The sequence below is a fragment of the Coloeus monedula genome, assembly GCF_965178545.1.
Source record: "Coloeus monedula genome assembly, chromosome: Z".
NCBI classification, from domain to species: domain Eukaryota; kingdom Metazoa; phylum Chordata; class Aves; order Passeriformes; family Corvidae; genus Coloeus; species Coloeus monedula.
Window position 1 is genome coordinate 63,628,453 of NC_138822.1, and position 20,259 is coordinate 63,648,711.

The following is a 20,259-nucleotide window of genomic DNA, read 5'->3' on the forward strand; positions in this document are numbered from 1 at the left end:
TACAGCACTTAATTCTGAGCCAATTATTTTTGCTACTTGCAAGTTTTAAATTAAATTGCTGGAAACCAAAATATATATTAAAAAACCTGCTGATGGACAGCTGAAAATTCTCTCTCTCTTTCTGTCTCTCTCTCTCTCTATATAAAAAAATAAAGATAAATACAAAGATAAATACATGTTCATATTTACAAGATTTTTGAGATTGGGCAATCATTTGCAATATCTACCACAGCCATGTTCCTGTCAACAAAAACCAGTTTCAGGAAGCTGACTCTTCAAGTATCTTGTTTTCTATCACACTCAATTTTTCTTTTATAGATTGGTGGCTGCATTATGTGAGGAACATATGTCTTTTGGTATTAAATAATAAGAACATACATGCTGCAAATAGAACTCAGATATGAAATCACTCACTTTAAATTGTATTACAACATAAACATGTAGAAGAAATGAAATCAAATAGTTACAAAAACTCTGAAAGAGAAGCCATTGTTACAGAACAGTGTTCAGAAAGGCAATTCAATTTTTTATTTTGGTGAAATACCTACCCTCCTATGGAGTCTGGCAAATAAATTAACTGGTTTTCATCAATTTTAAGTGTTGTCACCTTTTTCAGAGAACCTATAATAACAGGAACAAGTAAATCAAAATGGACATTTGAGTTCATTAAGCTGAGTTTTAACTTTAAATTACGAGGGGAAAAAGCCCTCAACATTATGGGCAAGCAACCACATCCTCTCTATTCCCTGGCACACCCATAGCGCTGTATTCCTAAGGAAATAAACAGATGAGTTTACAGAACTTGTTTGCCAGTTTACAATGTGTCAACCATTCAGGTAGGCGGGTGGAAGCAGGGAGAAAAAGAAATTGGCTTTTTTCTGATAGAGCCAGCAGCTTTTCATCCATTTACAAACTACTGTATAAAGTAAAGAATGCTCTGAAACAATTTTAAGTTATTATTCAGCCATGCATTAACAGCTTTATCAACAACTGGCACTTCTACTCAACTGGAACAGATCTAGAATGTAATTTTTCTATTTTCAAGTGCTCTGTGTCTGAACTATAGGCTTTTAAGAACATGAATTAACTGAAAATACAAACCAATAGACTCTGGCAGTTGCTGAAGTGAGTTACTGGATAACAGTAGGTCTTGCAGGCTTTCACAACCTGAAATACCTTCTTCAACTACTTCAATGTTGTTTTTAGAAACATCCAAGTAGGTCAGTTGTTTCAAAGTGCCTATGAACTAAAAGAAAGAGAAAATAATGCATTCTAGAAAGAGCAAGTTTAAAACAAAAAAACTGGCAGATTTGACAAACTGCCTCTCAAGTGTAATGCCAGAGGAAAAGACTTAGAGTGCTAAATCACAATTTTATGCAAAATACCCAAACTTTCAAATGAAGTATTTTGTGCAGATAAGCACAGCTGATGTTTTTACACACAGAGACACCCCACAGTAGCTCTGTACGTCCCTAAAGTCAGTCTGCCGCACATTCAATGGTTAGTTACCGTGAATCAAGTAACTGAAGGTTTAGAACAGACTTCAGAAAGAGACACATGGTGTGAGGACATCATTACGCTCCAGTAAAGACTTTCAATGCTTATTTTTGCCTTTTGTGTAAAACTGCATCCTACTTCACCTCAAAAACAACAATGATGAATCCCTAATTGTACAGAACTGAAAGAAACAAGCCAAAATATAAGCTTATATTACCATTCCATATGAACCAAGCGTAAGCTTTAAAATTCACGCACATTACTTCATTAAAATCGTCACTTTCAGAAATACAGTTTTATTTTACTGCAAAACACAGTTCAGCTTGTATTTTACAATCAAACCACTCAACTGTCTAAGAGTTAGTTGAAGGAAAAACAGTAGCAAATACTACTCACTAGGCAGGAAGGCCACATTTCACATGACTGCTAGTGATTTAAGGCTGAAAACAACAAACAAACCAGCTGCTTCCCAAAATTAAAATTCTCATTTATTAGTTTGCTACAACTTAAGCACAGGTTCTCAAGTACTGTAATAATAGGTCAGTCTGGACCACGTGTAATCCTGAAAGATGTCAGGAACCCATACAAAGTCAACAGACTGTCTTCTCAGGAACTGGCTATGCTCCCTGTTTACACAGCACCAAAATTGGCACTTTACAGCTTTACAGCTGTGACCAGTAAAAATCCACACAACATATTTATCCTGTAAATTCCTACTTGCTGTCTAACACAGAATAATCCCTTTTTGGAAGGTCCATTCAGCCCTAAATTTGATTTTAGATTTTTACCTGTTTTCCTAAATTGCAACATAATTTTCAGATGAGAACTATGTAACTTTCAATGAAAAAAAAACCAAACCCAAAAGCTGTGAATGCAGCTCTCATGATCAGTGATAATTTTTAAGTGGACTAGTTAAGCATTCAAGTGCCATTTAGCCTTTTGGCTTTAAGTAGCACTAAAACTACATAACTTCAACATACATGATCACTGACAAAGCAAATAACTGCATAATTTAAAGTACTTTGTGTTTAACACAGCAGAAGAACTTACCCCAGGAATAAGTGTTAGTCTATTACCATCCATCCAAAATTCCTTTAATCCACTCAGTTGTTCAAGTACTTCAGGCTGTAATGGGAAGCCATTTAAAAAAAAAACTTATGAAAAACCCCAGTGAATGGCAAAAACAACTCCAGTGATTTGTCTATTGCAACTTTAATAATGTCTTACTATAGCTGTTATACACACTTTTTTCACTGGGTCATCAAAGAAAACCCAGATATTTCACTTTTGAAATTAAAATATATACTAGACACACAAAAACTTTTAAGAACTTGACCACAGAACCAAATAATCTTAGAGAAAGGCTCTCTGTTGGTTTAATGCTTTTTACAGAAAGCATTCTTTTTCAACAGGCACACACTTTAAGTACATGTTACATGTACAATTTTGATAAAAGAGGTCTAAAAAACCTTGAATTCCAACAACTTAGAGGACCTGTTTTACAAAATCCCAGAATTTTTGGTTTGGGGGAAAATTGAAACAAATTTCATTTTTCTATCAACAAATGGTGCATCTCCATGACACAAGCAAACCACTCCATCCATAAAATGAAGTGCAGGATTGTTTTTCCACTACAACTTGTTGTTAACAGTGTCTTATGTACCAGGGAAAGACTCCTTCTTGGTAAACATCCATGTTGCATATGCTTTTCTATTTGAACTTCCCTCCTGAGAAAGTAATACCAAAGAGGTACTACTGCACCTTAATAACTACAGCCAAGTTCAGATAAAGACTAAGTAAGTTTTGTTATATAGTAAATAGACAGGATTTCTGCTTAAGTTGCAGTCCTGACTCCCAATAACTCATTTTCCAAGAGAAAGTCATAACTCAAATGTTAGCTTAAGGCTCCTACACAAATATCTACCCTGTGATGAGAATATGGCAGTAATAGTAAGGGCTAGATGATTAACGATAATGTTGAAAAATTCCTTAAACACACTCTCCTATTTTCCAAACCACATCATTAGGCAAGTGTTCAGCTCTGCATATTCTACTAACGGCACACAAAGGCTTGACTCTATTGTATTGCAGGTCAGCAAGTTTCATTATACTTCTATTCAAATTCTTTTACCCAGGAAAGTACTTGTAAAAGCAGAGAGATGTTTTGTCACTCTAAATACAAGATATATGTTTCTCTGAGACCACAAACAAGAAACAAGTCAATCTATGCTGAAGGAAAAATCAGAGCACCTCAACTTTTAAAATACTACTTTGAACACTACTCAAACTTACAATTAATATAGTTTCCCTTGAATCTAGTTTGTGCACAATAAAAGCAGGTTATGCACAAAACTGTAACATTAAATACATTATAATCAATAAGTGTTTAGAATTTATCCTAAGCCAAGTAATTATGTTTATAATTTAAATACAAAGTACTATTAATTATTTACCAGTACAGTAACCATACTATACAACCGTGTTATTTTAAAATGGAGTAAAAACATCCTCTCATTCTTAAGACCACACACATAAGTTTTGTACCAGACTCCATAAAGTACTCTAAGGTATAAGTAATACTTGCTTGGTAGCAGAACTCTTAAGCTGATGTTTTTATTTTCATATTTATTAAAAACAGATCAAGGGATAAGGAGATTTATAAAAGATGCAAAGCTCACCACTTCTGTGAATTCATTACTTCCTAAGTCCAGTCTCTCCAACTGAGTCAGTCTGGACATGGTTCTACACAGGAATGAAATTAAGAAAGAATTAGATTTAAGAAAATACTACCTACATCAAAACTTCCAGTGTTTACAAAAATCTACTAAAAAGTATTAAGCAGTGATGCTATTCTGAAACAGGTTATCATACCTAATTAAGGTCAATTTTTCACACACTGTTCAACCAGGCATGTATCACTGATCTTGCAGACTGTTGAGTGTCACACAAAGAGTACACTACAACACATCTACAGATGAGCTTGCAAAAACTGAAGACCAGTAAAGAAATCTTCATGATAAAGAGCAACCCAGTGGCGCATCTCTTCTTTTGAGTGGTTCAGCTTTTCACCTACAGTACAATACATGCTTTCAGTCAAAGGCTGGTTAACTACATGTTTTCTTCTCAAAGACTACTGCCTAGTGATCAGGGAAAACAGAGAAGAGCACTGTTGAATCACAGTAACCAACACTACCTTTGTACCTCTCCAGGCTGCTGACTAAGTTGCTTCCACATGACAAGTGGAACCCTAATTATTTCTCTAGTCATACATTAAATAAGATTACAAAGTTGGATTTTGTGACACATCAATACCTCTTTAACCTAACTTATAGCAAATATTAAATAAATGTCTGAAATAAAAGTAAAATCCATTACTTCAAGCTTTTTTGGAAACATTTTTCCTCTATCTGGGGACTCCACAGAGATTATCTACCACTGCATATGGTGGTCGACACACTGGGTACTTCACAGTCAATAGCAGTTCTACCTCAAAGTATTTTTTAAGAGGCTGTGAATTCCTCATACTACATCATGTTCTCTATTTATTTAATAACAGATTTCCACAGAACAATTAGTAGTACCTAAAACTCTCATATATAAACTGCAATTGTGTATGTACTACAAAATTCTGGAAAAATTAAATATAAAAGCTTCTAAATGGCAGAGTCTTGTAAATTATCAGAATATCACACTAGTTTCGTCAACAAAAAATTGCATGAGAATAAGATGCTCTCTATGCAGCTATTCAAAACTTCAGCTTTTATTCAAATACCGTAAACTCTTCAGTTGCTCTGAACAAACAGTTCAAAAATAATATATTGGAAAATGACTAATTTACTGAAAGCAATTTGATGTGACTATTAATATTATTAATTAAATAATCTCCATGAAGGAGACTCAACATTTGTTTAGAAAATTGATTTTCATGACATTGGAGTAATTAAGCTGGGGACAAACCAGGAATTTAACATAAGTAGCTGAAGACAAGACCAAGACAAAAGCAGAAGCATTTTTTGCACTGTACCTATAGTATACACAGGCTTTGAAGAAAAGCCTCTAGCTAACATTCCTACTGTCCTAGAGAAAGAAAAAAAACCCCAAAAACCAAGAAAAGGCTACTTTCAGAAGACTGCAAGAAACAATTTCCCTCATTTCTCGAAGCCAATGAACGGGATGATTATCAGTAAGCCAACTCCTAACATTCTTTTGCAATTTCTACCTAAACTCTGAGTCCCTCTGAAATCCTGCAGAAGATTATTCTCACAAAGCTTTGTAAGAGCATGCCTATACCAATTTTAATGCTGTATGTTCCTAACAAATTTGCCCCAATGAGTCTCCCACAGACACTGCTGAAGAATTCCTTTAAAAGCATCTAACATAGTGTTCTGTAGCTTTTGAAACTTCACAGACCACACTATGCAAACCAATGTTATATAACAATGACAGGATAGCAAGATAACTTTATTGATTTTGGGCCTTTTTTTCCCTTGCCAATGTGACTGTAATGTAGCAAACACATCCACTCAAGTATAAAACATAGACAAACATGTTTGCAAGATGAGAGTCTTGGTAATATTCCTTCCTTTCCCTGTTGCTTGCATAATAGCACTTTCAGATATTCTAGGACTAATATCTCCTTGCTTTTGTGTATTGTTTATAGAGAACTACCTTCAGAGAAAATGCAAACAAGGCTTCCAATAATGTTACGGTAGCAGGAAAAATTAACACCAAAGGATGTTGAAACAAACATTAACTAGATCACAGAGTTACACCTATTTCCATCTTTGACATAGCGCTATGTAATCCCTCCCATAAACTGAAAGCCTCTTTCATAATTCATATTATTGAACTTGGTGTCAACTCAACTCAATACTAAGGGATCAGATAGCCTAAATTATGCCTCAAATTCTGTTGTTGTATACAGATGACTTCATTAAGGTTAACACTACAGCTTACTTCAAGAGGCATACAGTTCAAGGGCGGTGTGTGTCATGGCAAGATCAGGCCCAAATCATTGTAATTATACTCTCAAATAACTTGCTTCTTTCTAAAAAGCTTACTCTTTTTATTGACAACTAGGCCACAGAAGCTTAAAAAAATGAAAAAAAAAGAAAGTATAATGTTTTTACTGGACTATCTTTCCAATTCACCTATCAGAAATATGCCTCTAAAATAGTCTCTGTGTGTTTTTGCTTTCCTTTCAGTAAAAATAGTTTCACTGAGCTGTTTTGCATTATAATGCTGCCACTTGCAATCGCTGGATGTAGATAAGCTCCGAACAAAATGATGTATATTTGGCATAAAATTTGGCATAAATTAAGGTTGATTTAGTGTGTTGGCATTAATTACCCATTTTGATTAAGATTCTTTCAAGTACTTCATACTTTAGTGTCAAAAATTATATGCATGTTTTACTCAGAAAGAGGGATGTACAATTTATCCAAATACATTTCTTATTACAAATAGGAAAAAATTTGCTGTAAGAATTAAAATATTAGAAAGATGAGAGTCATAGAAAAATAAGAAAATATACTGGTATTCCATAGCAAAAATATTAGGACCTACTGCTACATCTTATTAGCATCAAAAAACTGCTTTGGATTTTCTACACGTTTTAGCTGTATAGCATGTTCTGTAAGAGTACCAGAATAGACTAATAAGGGTGGCAGCTCGGCATCTACTGCGAATTATTATGGAAGTGATACAGAGGACCTATTCATGATAGTGGCTGTTTAGTTTTCAATCAAGGATGAAGCTTTAAAAACACTGAAGTAAAAAAAATTCCTAGCACCTTCAACAGAAGGAATGATTGACTTAAAGGCATTAACGCATTTGTTTAAGTGTCTCTTATCACTACAAGAGTAAACTGTGCTTTTAAAAGTATTTCACGTAATTCATGCTGTTAATTTTGTGTGTTAATTTTGGCAATTAAGGTCAGAGTGATCTTATAAACAAAATCTGTATTTTAATTACAGCTACTGTATCCTCAGTTGGGAGTAACTTAATTTAGAGAGCTACCACTCTGAATTACATGTCCTCTAATTTTTTTCTGCTGAAAACTAGTGATAGCAGAAAGAGCCAAAGAGTATTGAGACTATTTATACCACAGAATGCTTCACACTTTGAAGATGTAAATTCACACTTTCTGATGCTGTACATGTCATTCCAAATAGGAGTTCTGGCTTGCTTATACAGCAGACTCTACAGTACAGTATCTAGGCACTTAAAAAGGGAATCCCAATAGAACATAACTCTTGATCATGTCTTAGGCATATAATTAGCTACCGTCACTAAAAAACTGGCTGTTATATTTGAAAAGCTGGCAATTCTCACTTCTGCCTACTGCACACAAGTCTCTCCTAGCATATGAGTTGGACAGAGTGAATATTCAATTGTTAGAACCTTGTCTTCTCCACCAGAACTTCTTAACATCCACCAAAACCAGCAACTCTACCAATTTCTGTTGCCAGTGAAAGATCCCTTTTACAGTACACCACAACATATCCATGACTCTGCAGGTGGTTATTCACATCCCATTTTTGGGATCTGTTTCCTTCTTCATTGACCTCTGGTATCTTTGTTAACCTGCTTGGAGCTCTAGAGCCCCAGTTGGAAAATTCAGAACATTGCTCATGTTCATAGAACAGCAGGAAGTGCATCACCATCAGCCTAGGCTTGTTTGACAAAGGAAGTGAGAATTGCAAGGCAGGGACTAAAAAAATGCTAGATTTCAGGAGAGAGGTACAGTTGGATTAATGTTAAAATAAATGCTGTAGGAATTTCTAGAACTCTACTGTACTTACTTTGGCAATATTTTTAACTGGTTTTCTCTAAGTTCCAATATCTGGAGTTTAGTTAATCTGTAACAGAAAGGCATAATAAATTATTAAAATATTCTGTATTTCATGACAAAAGCAATCTCAGAACTTATTTACATTACAGAATTAAAAGAAAAAAAATCTGTAAGCTTGAAATTTTTTTCCCTCTAACATTAAGATGAAATTTTGTGCAAAATTTGCATGTTATTTTGAATTCATTGGTTGGAGTTTGATTTTGGTAAATCAACAAACGAACTTGCCTGCTTTTCTACACCTGTTCAAACACATTTGTTTTCCTTCATCCCAAAGATTTTGAAACACTTCATTGGATTAATTAGGGGTACATGTTATCATCATAATGAAAAGTACACAGGAAATAATGGAAAGGTAGGATCACGTCACACAATTTAAGATGTTCAATTTCTACTACTGACAGTGTATCAGTTTAATTCAGAAAGCCACATCTGAGGAATACCTGTAGTCTTCCACCTGATAAAAACAACCTTTAAATTAATCTTGGATTTCCTTCCATATTCTTTTTCTGGTCAGCTTCTTAATCCATTTTGATATTTCTGTTAGAAGGTGGTTTGACCTTTCTTCCAGTATATTCTTGGTTGCAAGATGAATAACCTCTAAACCCCACCTCAACTGCTTGGGCAAAGTAAGTTCCAAGCAGTTTTGACACACAACCAATGTACCATTCCCAGTGAATTTTTATTGGGACAAAAGTGACAAAGCTCTATTTGTTTAAAAAAAATGAAGAAACTGAGTTTGGTTTAAGTACAGACAGGACTGTAATGACAAGAGTTCTACATGTGACCCACTGACATCCCTCATACTACACAAAATAGGGCATTAAGATCCCTGACTCAGAAAGAAGCTTAGTGAATAGACCAGTATTTCCTCAAGGTGCTTACTAGTGCATTTTAAGGAAAGAGACAAAAACCTTAATTTTTATTAAGTGGTAAGAACTATACTTCATGTAGAAACAGAAAGCTGAAAACAATATTTATTTTTCCTCTAGACATTAACTCATTTTTGGATGAGCTTGAAAGCAGCAATCTGCCATGCCCACAAATAACCTAAGAAAGAGAGCAGAGGTCAGCAGCCCTGCACTGCAAGCAGCCATCTGGTAGCAACTGCTGGAGGGGAACCTCCTCCCTCCAACTTCTGAAAAAAAACCCCAAAATCCCAACATCCTAACTGTGGTGAAAGAATACCCTAATAAAAACCGCATTCATGGTAGTAGCACTGCTGCTCATCTAGAACATAAGTGGGAAAGACTTCCTAGCCAACCTACCCTACCAGCACCCTAAGATACCAATCTAGTACAAAACAGAACTCGTTTAAGAACCCTCAGACGTAAATGAACATTTTGAGCTTTGATTTCTGAACCAAGCACTGCATTAGGCTTCAGCTGGTGTTTTGCTTTGATGACAGGGAAGATAGCTACATAGTTTGTAGTTTTTCTTCACAACTCACGTATGCAGTCAAATTTCTTTTGAATGCAGTGACAGCAAATCTCCATTCATATGCTAAACTATGAATATGCACACCCACACTTTGCTGACTTTAGCCAGAACTGACTGTATGACACTTGTAATAAGCTAATTCTGTGAACTTAGAGACTGCCTTTGGTAACAAAGTTCATAGCTTTGTCACCTTCTTTCCTGTTCTAATCTTTCCTTAGCTAGCCCTAAGAGAATGAAGATCTGTATATCAAATTTCTTAAGTGTAGAGCTTCACAGAAGCTACTAGGAAAATATTCGCAACCTTGCCTGGGTGGGAGATACAGGCTGTGTCTAAACATGTAATTTTCTTCCAGTAATTGATGAGAAATACTGGCCTGAAGCAGTTGTCACCTCTTCCGTTATGACTCGAGGAGCTAATTCAAGTTTAAAATAATGCACATCAAATACTAAGTGTAGCTGTTCTTTAAATTGCTGGTGCTAAGCATGCAACATCCATCCAAACTGAGCATCTGAACTGCCATAATGGACCTGAAGAACTGGCATTTAATTTGGAAAAGAAATAGAGAACTAATTCACCTATACTAAAGGAAAAATAGAATTCATAGTGGCAGAATATATAATCTGTGCCATTCTGTGGCAAAGATGTGTCCTACTTATACAGAAATATTTAATTTCTGAACTTGAAAAACCCATCACCACAGAACTATCTGCACACCACCAATGCGCAAAGTTTTAACAGGTATTATTCAACTTAAAGTACATATTCTGTAATAGCTTAAAAATTATTTTTTCAGTATTGTTCTTTAACCATAACCATCTTAGCATGCTTTTAAAATGCAGCACAACTTTTCAATAAAACAAAATTTCTACATGAACAATTTGCCAGGAGATCAATATCCTTCCTAAATCTGATTTCTTAAACTATACCACCTGTAAAAAATGTAAAAGAAACATACAGTTGGTATACTCAGAAACTTGCTATGTGACAAGCAGTCATTCCTTGGAAATATAAAAATATTGCATTGAGAGATGCTCCTTACTTTACACCTCCTTTGCAGCTCTCCTAAAGCAGAAAATTTTTATTTTAAATTGTTACTAAAATATAAGGGCAAGCGGACTAAAATGTATGCATCCCGCAGGCTGCATTTACAAAAGGTTCTGCGAAACACATGTATACACATATGTAACTAAATTTGATTATCACTGTACATTTATGCAAAAAATATCCCAAAGTAGATACTACTAAAACCATCTACTACTACATATACTACTGGCAAGTTGTTGAGAAAGTAGATATAAAGCAAATTAATTGCAACATCACAGTAAAGAGGCTCTGGAAGCAATATCCCATCACAGACAACATTCCTAGGTTTTTAGAATTACACTGAAGATAAAATCCTTGCTTATCTTAAACACCCATTACTAAATAATGTTTGCCTTTTAAAACCCTGTCTCAAAATGAGCAAGCAGTGAGTTTCAAGTTTAACATGTTCTACTTATATATTTAAATATTTAAATGTAAATATAAATGTAATTTAAATGTTTGAATTTAAATATAAAAGTGTATTTAAATGTAAATATACATTATGTATTTAAATACAACGGAGACTATTTTCTTATGTAAGCATAATAATTCTCAGATATCTGTGCACTGGTGTGAAGGCTAATGCCATGATCTGTGCCAATATCAATGCATTCAAATTTGAATTTGGGACTGGAGGAAGAAACCCCACTTTGTCACCTGAAAATTCCAAAGGAATGAGTACATCATATCAAAAGTCTGGTGACTTTTAGTAAGTCTAACAGGCTGGACAAGAACAACATCATTGAAAGACAGCAAATACACAATACTCATTAAAAAGTGGAAAAACGACTGCATAATCTTGACATCACAATTATGGAAAGCTTTAGCACAAATTCTGAAGATGAGAATAAATCATGGAGATAAATGCAATTAAACACTGCATGGATATACTGGAAGTGTTTTTCAGTATAAGAAATTTCTTTCCTAAGCATCAGGGTGAGCGTTACTGATAGAGGTGCTCAGAGACTCCTTCTAGGACTATCCGGTTCAAATTATTTTTTAATAGCAATCTTTTAGGATCAGAAAAATGTTTAACTTGGTTTTTGTCACAGACAATACAGCAATTTAATAAGACACCGTAGGGGGAAAAAACTTTGTACAATCTTAAGGACTAAAAAAATTAGAAAAAACTACAAGCCAAGTACTTAGGATTTCCTTGTAGGCATCAGCCATTTCTAACTGAACTGTCCAATACATCAATTGATTGCGTAGGAAATTACACTAGGCAGCTGCAAAAAGGATAATTGGAACACTGGAGCATAACCACAGACATTTCCAAGAGAAACAAGAAGATAATCATGACACTGTGCAAGCTATGAAGAGATCTAAATTCTAATTCTAAATATAGCTATATATGTCATCATCCTCTGTCAAAAAGAAGATTAATTAAAACTGAAACCTGTTCCAAGATATATTAATATAATCAGACACAAAGAAAAACCTGCCACACCAGAAAGAAACAGAATTTTATTTAGCCTAATAAACTGAGGGATATGAGAACACTACAAATGACAGCAAGTGAAAGAATGGGGGACAACACTCATGAAGAATTATAGCAATTAAACTGCAGAAACAATGAACAGTCAACAAAAAAGAGATGTAGGAAACCAGGTTTCTAACCTGACACACAGAGCATAAAGACCTTGTTAGCTGTAATATGTACTGACTTTGTTTTTAGGAGACATTATTATTGACAATAGTTGCCAGTAAGAGCAGGCAACAGAACTCAGTTACTTCACGTATTCCTAAATAATGAAAAGTAATAGCTATAACACCATATACAGGGGGGGGAAAAAAAAAAAAAAAGAACCATATTGGAAGAAATTGAAGGCTTGTCCTTTATGAGAATAAATATTTTGAAAGCTTCTACCACAAGTTTTTTTTTTTTGTTGTTTATAAAAGAGGTACTTCCATATTCTGAAGCACAAGTTAAAAGACCTTGCACTAAGAAAGTATTTATACCTAGTTTTAAGACTGTGGGATGGCAGAGCAATCTCATCACTTACAGAACAGAAGTATTCAATGTCAAAGGGGTCTGAACCTTACTTTAAAATGGTATTTTAATGTTTCATTGTTCTCTAATTTATTTGATCTAAACATTGTCTTCCTATAGAACATTATGTATTCTACACAACACTTCTATTAGCAGGTAAACTTACATACATGAGTACCTCAAATTCATTCTACTAGCTATATAACAGGATGTTGCAAGTCACTAGATTTTAAAAACCAAGGTAGAACTCTTTTTCAAGAGAAACACTACAATGGAGAATTGGCTTTCAAGCTGTCTTCAGTAACTGATTTATCCTTAAAATGTTAGTAATTAATAACTTCTCCATTTCACTAGTGGTTAAGCATTAGAGAAGCAGACAGTGATGAAGAAAGAATTATGAGAATTTTTAATGTGTATTATGTGTAAGATTAACTACTTAAAGGATCAGTTGTGTCAACCTGAGATCTTCAAGTTCATCCATAATGCCTGTTTCTACTATGAAAATCTTGCTATTTGGTTAGACTATTAAAAAACAGAACAGAAAAAAAGCATAGACAATCATTAGAATTCCAAGAAGTTTATGGATATTCCAGTTTTTTCTTCTTCAACCTTAATGAGGGCTTTTGAAACGCAAACTTTGTGCACTAGAAAAAAGCATGATAATAATGCTTTTGCATCACAAGCAGCTTTTTTGATAGCTGAATGTGCAGCAGATCTGGTGCTCTTAATCATTCATCAGGGAATGACTGGTAACAGAGAAGAAGTAGTGAACAGCTCTGATCACAGATGACAAATGAACTAATGGTCACTAGTGGAGAGCCATCTTGCTTATCTTCCATTGAACATCTCCTGATCTGCCAGACTGCTGCAGCATTATCTGGGGGCTTTGCTAATCTCTTGCAAACTGTGCTGACCCAAATATAACCATACAGCCTAAGGAAATTTTTTCACTTAGCAACATGACTGGTTAACTAATAGCTGTATTTTCTGAAAGAGATGCTTGCTGGACACGGGATGGGGCAGGAAAGTGAAATCTAGGAAAAGAGAGCATAAAATAAGAATGGAGAGAGGAAAGCTGCAGAAATGGCTGAAATCTGCATGGTAATGATAGCATGGCCTAGGCTCATCTAGGAGTTCTCCTTTCACTTTTGCTCCCAAGATTTAATCTATTTTACAGAGGTATCAGTTTAGTATTTATCTTGTATTAAAACTATGACATGTAACAGTTTTGCACAGTCAGCACACCATAAATATGCCAAGTTTTTCAGAAATATTCCTGGCAATAAAGGACTTGAGAGTTATAGTTGTGCATGAAGTAATTTGTGTATCCAGGACAGGCAGGACAAGTAGAATTACAGTTGTCATTATTTGCTTCCCTCCAATAACTAAATGACAAGCAATATAAATTTCAAAAATACTATCTTCCTTACTTACCTGACTAGTGTTAGAAAAGAAACAAGAATGTAAATGAGTTTTAGGCCCTTCATAAGCATTCTGTCTGTCCTTCAGAAGTCAAAATTAAAACCTGCTGATATAGATTCAGGGCTTCTTTTTCCTGTAACTACTGTCAATTCGTAATGTACACTCTCTCCAGCACCCACTTTGCTTCAGAACCAGAAGAAACTGCTCTGCAGAAATTTAAAGCTACATGCAGATATTTAGTTTCATGTTCAACTTACCTGCCAAAATTGGCTGGCAAAAACTCAAGAAAAGCATCATTCAGGTACAGCTGTGTTAGGTTTAACAGCTGAGAAAATCCATCTGGCAGCCTATATGGAAGTAAAACAATGTAGTACCTTTGTTACAATTATATTCAGGGCATTAAATAGTATTTTCTTAAGCAACAGTACAGTACTGAAGCCTTACATATTGATAAAATTAAGGGGGAAAACTTCTCTAAAGTCACACTAGACAGTTGTTCTCCATAAGATGACTTTCAAAATTATTTGTAAGTATTGAGAAAAATGTCGTTTGCAAGTATTGAGAAAAATGTCTACAGGCAATAAAAACTACAAATAAATGTAGCTTTGCTATGTACTTGTGATCGCCTGACATGTAATGTGAAAAAGGCATTCAGTAGAAACAACAGGATAAATTTAAAAATACACAACACCTTTTTTCCCCAGAAGAGATATGTTGTATCTGTGGCAGTGCTACTTCTGGCAAATTAATTCTGTCACTACAGCAGAAATGCATATTAAAGCAGAATTTTTCTTATTAAGGAAGGAAACTCTCTGCATGTTTTTTTACACTCACAGAGAAGTGATGGATTTCAACAAGCTGACAAAGCTACATGGTATAATGAAGGTTTGGCCACATAGCCTATTAACTTTGGCAAAGCACTTTAATGAGATAGCTATACTGGATCACAGTGCAACAACATCAATGAAGATACTTCTCAGGTAACTCTGCTCTCACCTCCAAGGGCTGGCACATGTCTTGGGCAAATTTGAGACTCAGTAGTATTTGCACAAAATATAAAACATCAAAAAAATTTACAAACTTACTTTGAAATTGGATTTACGCTTGCCTCAACAACTGTCAAGACTTTACAGTTTTTTATATTTTCTGGAAACTCCTGTATGCCTGCAAGATACAGAAAGAGGTAGAAAAACAGCCTTTAATTATTAGACTCCACCACATGCATAAAAATTATGCACATGAAACCACTAGCCATAAAAACTTTGATTCATTTAGCAACTAGTGAACTGTGTTTCTGATGTCTCATTTTACATACAGTTTTCATTCAAGAAACACTACTGTGCAATATCATGTTTTTTACTATACTACTCCTAAAGCTTTTCATGTTACAGGTTAGCAGGCAGCTCATCAAGCTACAAACACTAAATTCCCACTGCTTATTGCAAAATCTTAAAGTACTTGTGCTTTGGAGTGTACTTAAGATGAGAACCTCTGTCCCAGTATCATTTATTTTAAAAAAGACAACCACTTGGTAGCACGAAGTTTCCAACAGGATCTGTTTAGCAAATCCATGGCTTGTATAACATCCGGGTGAAACAGTAAGGCTTCAAATCTTGAGGTATGTTTACAGCTTCACAGTTCTGAACAGATACCCCAAAATGAAGGCATGCTTTCTGTATGCTTCATGTATGCTTGCTGTTAGCTTCTAGACCATTTGAGAGAAGGACAAAAAATACTCCAGCACACTTATGTTTGAAAATTAAAACAATAAGGAACCTCCATTTTTTCCAAGGTTATCTCTGGAAATGCCAGAGTGGAGCTGAATTCTACATATCTGCCAAATCTGTATTTGACAGAAACTGATAAAGCAGGCCTTGAATATGACGTATCCACCACGTGAGAAGGAAATCAGTATTGAATCATTCTACCATGCAAGACCTTTACATCCATCTTTACTATATATATACTGTAAAAAAACCCACCCAAAAAACCACTGCTATCAGAACTGCAGTTGCTTTTGCAACATGTTCTTATACCCTGGGACAGGTGGTTTTATTTTAAATATATTTGTCCTAAGTACAATAACCATTCATACTGATATCTTTCTACTTGGATTAAGAATACACTGCTGTTTGCAAGAAAAAAACCCCATATGCTAGTAAATAAAGTTAGTTTAAAATGAATTTTTTTTCCAGGTAACAAATCTTAGTTCTTCACCTTTGAGTTAATGCATGTAATTGTGTTTGTGAGTGCTTTATGTGGAAAGTGCAACTGAACCCAGAGAACAAGACCACTAAGAAGGAACTATACTCTGTGAACACTTGTTTTTAGATTATTGAGAGCATGAAATTTCATGCTGCTTGAAATGACATTAACAGTCCAGCTACAGAGAGACAAGGGCAGCATCACTTCTCATTCAGGCTGGCAGGTGGAACTTGGCTATGCCTCTCCATGTATCTTTTCTGAGAACACGTGGTTAAGCATCAATTGCTAAGTAATATTTTTACTTACTTAAGAAATTGCAGACTATTTGATGTTATCTTAAAGCTTGATTCTATGTTTGTGCAGTAACAAGACTGATCTGGTATTTCAGGACTTAAGAGATGGCAATAGACAAGAAAAGTAGTGACAAAACACATACTTTAATCAATTGGTGATAATGAGTGGCAAAGTCACTGTGCTGACTTTTTCATGAATTCAACTAAAGTAGTGACACCATTTCTTTCAAACTAGACTTTTAGGTCTTTCTTGACAGGAACTTGTTTGTCATACTACCATTGAAACTATTACTTTTGACCCATAGCAGGTATTGTACTCTATTACTGAGAGGTAAAAGGCAAGAAAAAACATTATGACATCCCGTTAATCCAGGTGCTCAAATACATGTAAGTATCATGGACATTTTGGGAAAATAACTTGCTAAACTCAGAAGCAGAAGGGACCAGGAAGAACTGAACCATCAGTGGTAATACAGGCCAAGATTTCTGATACTTCTGCTTGACTATCATGCGTGTTCATGCATATGCACACGTGTAAATAAAAACATAGCTTTTCATATATTTTTATATATGTGTGTGTGCCTACGTGTTCACATGTGTGTGTGTTCAGCCATGTGACGTTTACTGGAGCTGTGAGTGGAGTCAAAGCAGAAGATGGCAACAGAATACTAATCTAATTCATTTCATTACTCAGTACAAAATCAAAACTAAAAAGGTAATATTTATAATGTAATAAAGTTTCATTTCTGTAAAGCAGTAATTTTATTTTCAAGTCCAAGAAAGATTAGGAAACTACCAAAGACAGACTAGAACTGTACCTTATCTATTGCTGTCATATAGTCAGTACAAAGAGAAACACACTTCCAACAAACTTAAATATACATGATCTTAATTCCAGTTGTAGCAATAAACCTCTTTCAGCAAAAAGAATATCCATACATGGAAAGCATCTAACGTGGCACAGTACCCTGAGCCTGTAGAGATGAAGTTACAGATGATTTGTATGAAGTGACCTTCTGGTGTCTGAAAAATAAATCAAGACCTCTTTATTGTTGAGGATACAAATTTACCTTCTTAAAATAAGTATTTACATTAATTAGAATAAACCACTGCTAAGCTCTTCCTTGGAGGCAGAGCTTGGAGGCAGAGAGTCTCACACTCACTCTGTGCCCTTAGTTTCACTGTTTGAATTGTGCTGAGAGATTCTCTAAGCTTAGTTTTTCTGGAAGATGATCACACTACTGGCCTCAGTTTGGTCCTGGGATGAAAAGATTGCTCTAGTCCAACACATTAAACCTTATGTTTGTAATATTGATACTAGTTTCCACTTTCTGTGTCATGAATTCATGGAAGGACAGAAAGCTTAAATTTGTGGTAACTACATAAAAACCAAAACACATAGCACATCTTCTAGAGGGGAGAATGTCAATGTAAGCTTACTCTCAAAAGAACAGCCAAATAAAATATTAGCTATCCAAATACAGACATGTTAAATTAGCGTGCTTTTGTATATAATCAGAGGACACTACCATAGTCTCCTGTTTGACTATGCCTTGGGCAAGAGGCAGCAACAGTTTTAACAACAAATTAGTAACAGAAATTCAACTGATATGAGAAACCTAACAATGGAGGAGCCTGGGAACTTAATTTTGCTTCTTCTTCAAGCCAGAATCATTATGATACATACCATTTTCACCAGCCTCACTCAGCACTTCACTACAGATAAATGGCCATCATTCAAAAGAGCACCATATTGAGAATGACAGCATGAAATACACCTAATATTTGTAATACACATTCGGAAGCTAGGAAAAAAAAAAAATCAGGAGACTGCTACTCTCTACCACGTGATTGGAAGTTGCATTTTCTAACTGGCTATATAACAATCTTCTGACCACTCCCTTTTCCGGAGCTATACTCCTGCGTGCAGCTACTGTTGGATCAGTATTCTTTCATTTCTCCCACCAAGAAAACAAATTCAAAAAGCAACTATGAAAGAAGAATAAATAAGGCAGCAGAGAGATGCTGGAAAAATATATGAGGGATGGAAAACAGGGCTGTAAAGGGTGCTTTGTAAGAGGATTTTTTTCTTGGTTTTCTGCTTTTCATCTATCCTCATTGCTCTGAATCTTCTTCCCCATTAAGAAAACTCAGCAAATCTCAAGGGATTCTGTGACCACAGTATTTCTGCACTCATTTTTAACACTGTGCTAATTAATCCATTTGATAGCCAACTCAATCCTTCTGTGAGCCTCTCATTAAGTGAGTACTGCAAATTGAGATCCACATTCCTTTCTAAATCCTATTTTTCTTTGGGGTTTTTTACTGGTTTCTTGATACACTGATACTCAAGGATTATAGAAGACAGTGCAACAGATCACCTGGTCTGTTGCAGCCTTATTCCACTTCTATTGAAAAGCATTACACGGACAGGTTCTTCAACACATCATTCATTTTGTACTTTACATGGTAACAACCACTTTTCGTGGCCAACGTGCCCAACACGTTTCAGTGCTCAATTGGTTTACAGATCACGCTTACTGTTTTCCAAAAAAATACAAACCATTGTGCCTGTGGACATGAACATTTGCCAAGCACAGTAGGACAAAATACGTTTTGCTGATCATCTTTAACCACCAGGTCCAAACTGAATTGGGAGCAAAGTTCTTTATGTAGTGTAGTTTACCACAAAGGTTATATTTTTGTAATAGCTTTCAGCATTTACTTGTCTGTTCCTTCCTCCCTGTTTTCCCAAATTTCAAGCACTTTTAAACTCACTGGCCAGTTTCTATCAAAAACAACACCAAGCCCCTCAACAACAACAAAAAACCCCACCCCAAACAAACAAAAAACCACAACAAACAAACAAAAACAAAACAAAGAAACCCTAGAAGAATGTTTAAGAAAATCTGGCAGTAAGGTAAGGAAAGGAATTTAAAATTCTTGTCTGGACGAAGCCAAAAGCAAAAAGCATTCATCATTCATAACTCTACTTGGCAAAACCTCACCATCTAACTTTGTGGTATTCAATCATTATCCAAGAGCAGCTGTGGCGCATGCCCAAAGGACATACCAAAAAGGTCATACAGGGATTTCGCGTCAACAGACACAAATCTGGAGGTAATCAACCTCAGTTCTTCATCACATAATGTGACTGAAATACAGAATTTCACCTGATTTATAACTCTTTGGAGAGCAATGGGGTTTTTTTGGCATAGCCTGTTGGAGCAAGTGTGCACAAATGTCCTTCTGCCTGGATTAAGGACTGTAAGTGTAACTGGGGTCCCCCTCACCATCTGGAGTTACACTCATCTCCTCCCCTACACAGCACAGTCCTCTCCCTATCACTAGGGCCAGTGTAACTTGCAGACCAGGAGAAAAAACTGAGACAATTTTTTCTCTCCATCAGGTAAGATTTTTTTCACTCAAATACTGGCAATTCCACATCTACAGAAAATTGTGGAAGTCAGATCCA

At 35.3% G+C, this 20,259-nt stretch overlaps 1 protein-coding gene across 5 annotated transcripts in view; it reads right to left on the reverse strand.

Annotated features, from left to right (window-relative positions):
* ERBIN (erbb2 interacting protein) overlaps positions 1-20,259 on the reverse strand; it is a 119,378-nt gene that overhangs the window by 31,777 nt on the left and 67,342 nt on the right. For all 5 annotated transcript variants that reach the window (XM_082301463.1, XM_082301460.1, XM_082301462.1 and 2 more), the window contains 7 exons: positions 15,372-15,450; positions 14,544-14,633; positions 8,301-8,357; positions 4,176-4,239; positions 2,548-2,622; positions 1,102-1,246; positions 549-621 (listed from right to left, as the gene is read on the reverse strand). In XM_082301463.1, the coding sequence (XP_082157589.1) occupies positions 549-621; positions 1,102-1,246; positions 2,548-2,622; positions 4,176-4,239; positions 8,301-8,357; positions 14,544-14,633; positions 15,372-15,450 (583 nt within the window). The remainder of the gene's footprint in view (positions 1-548; positions 622-1,101; positions 1,247-2,547; positions 2,623-4,175; positions 4,240-8,300; positions 8,358-14,543; positions 14,634-15,371; positions 15,451-20,259) is intronic.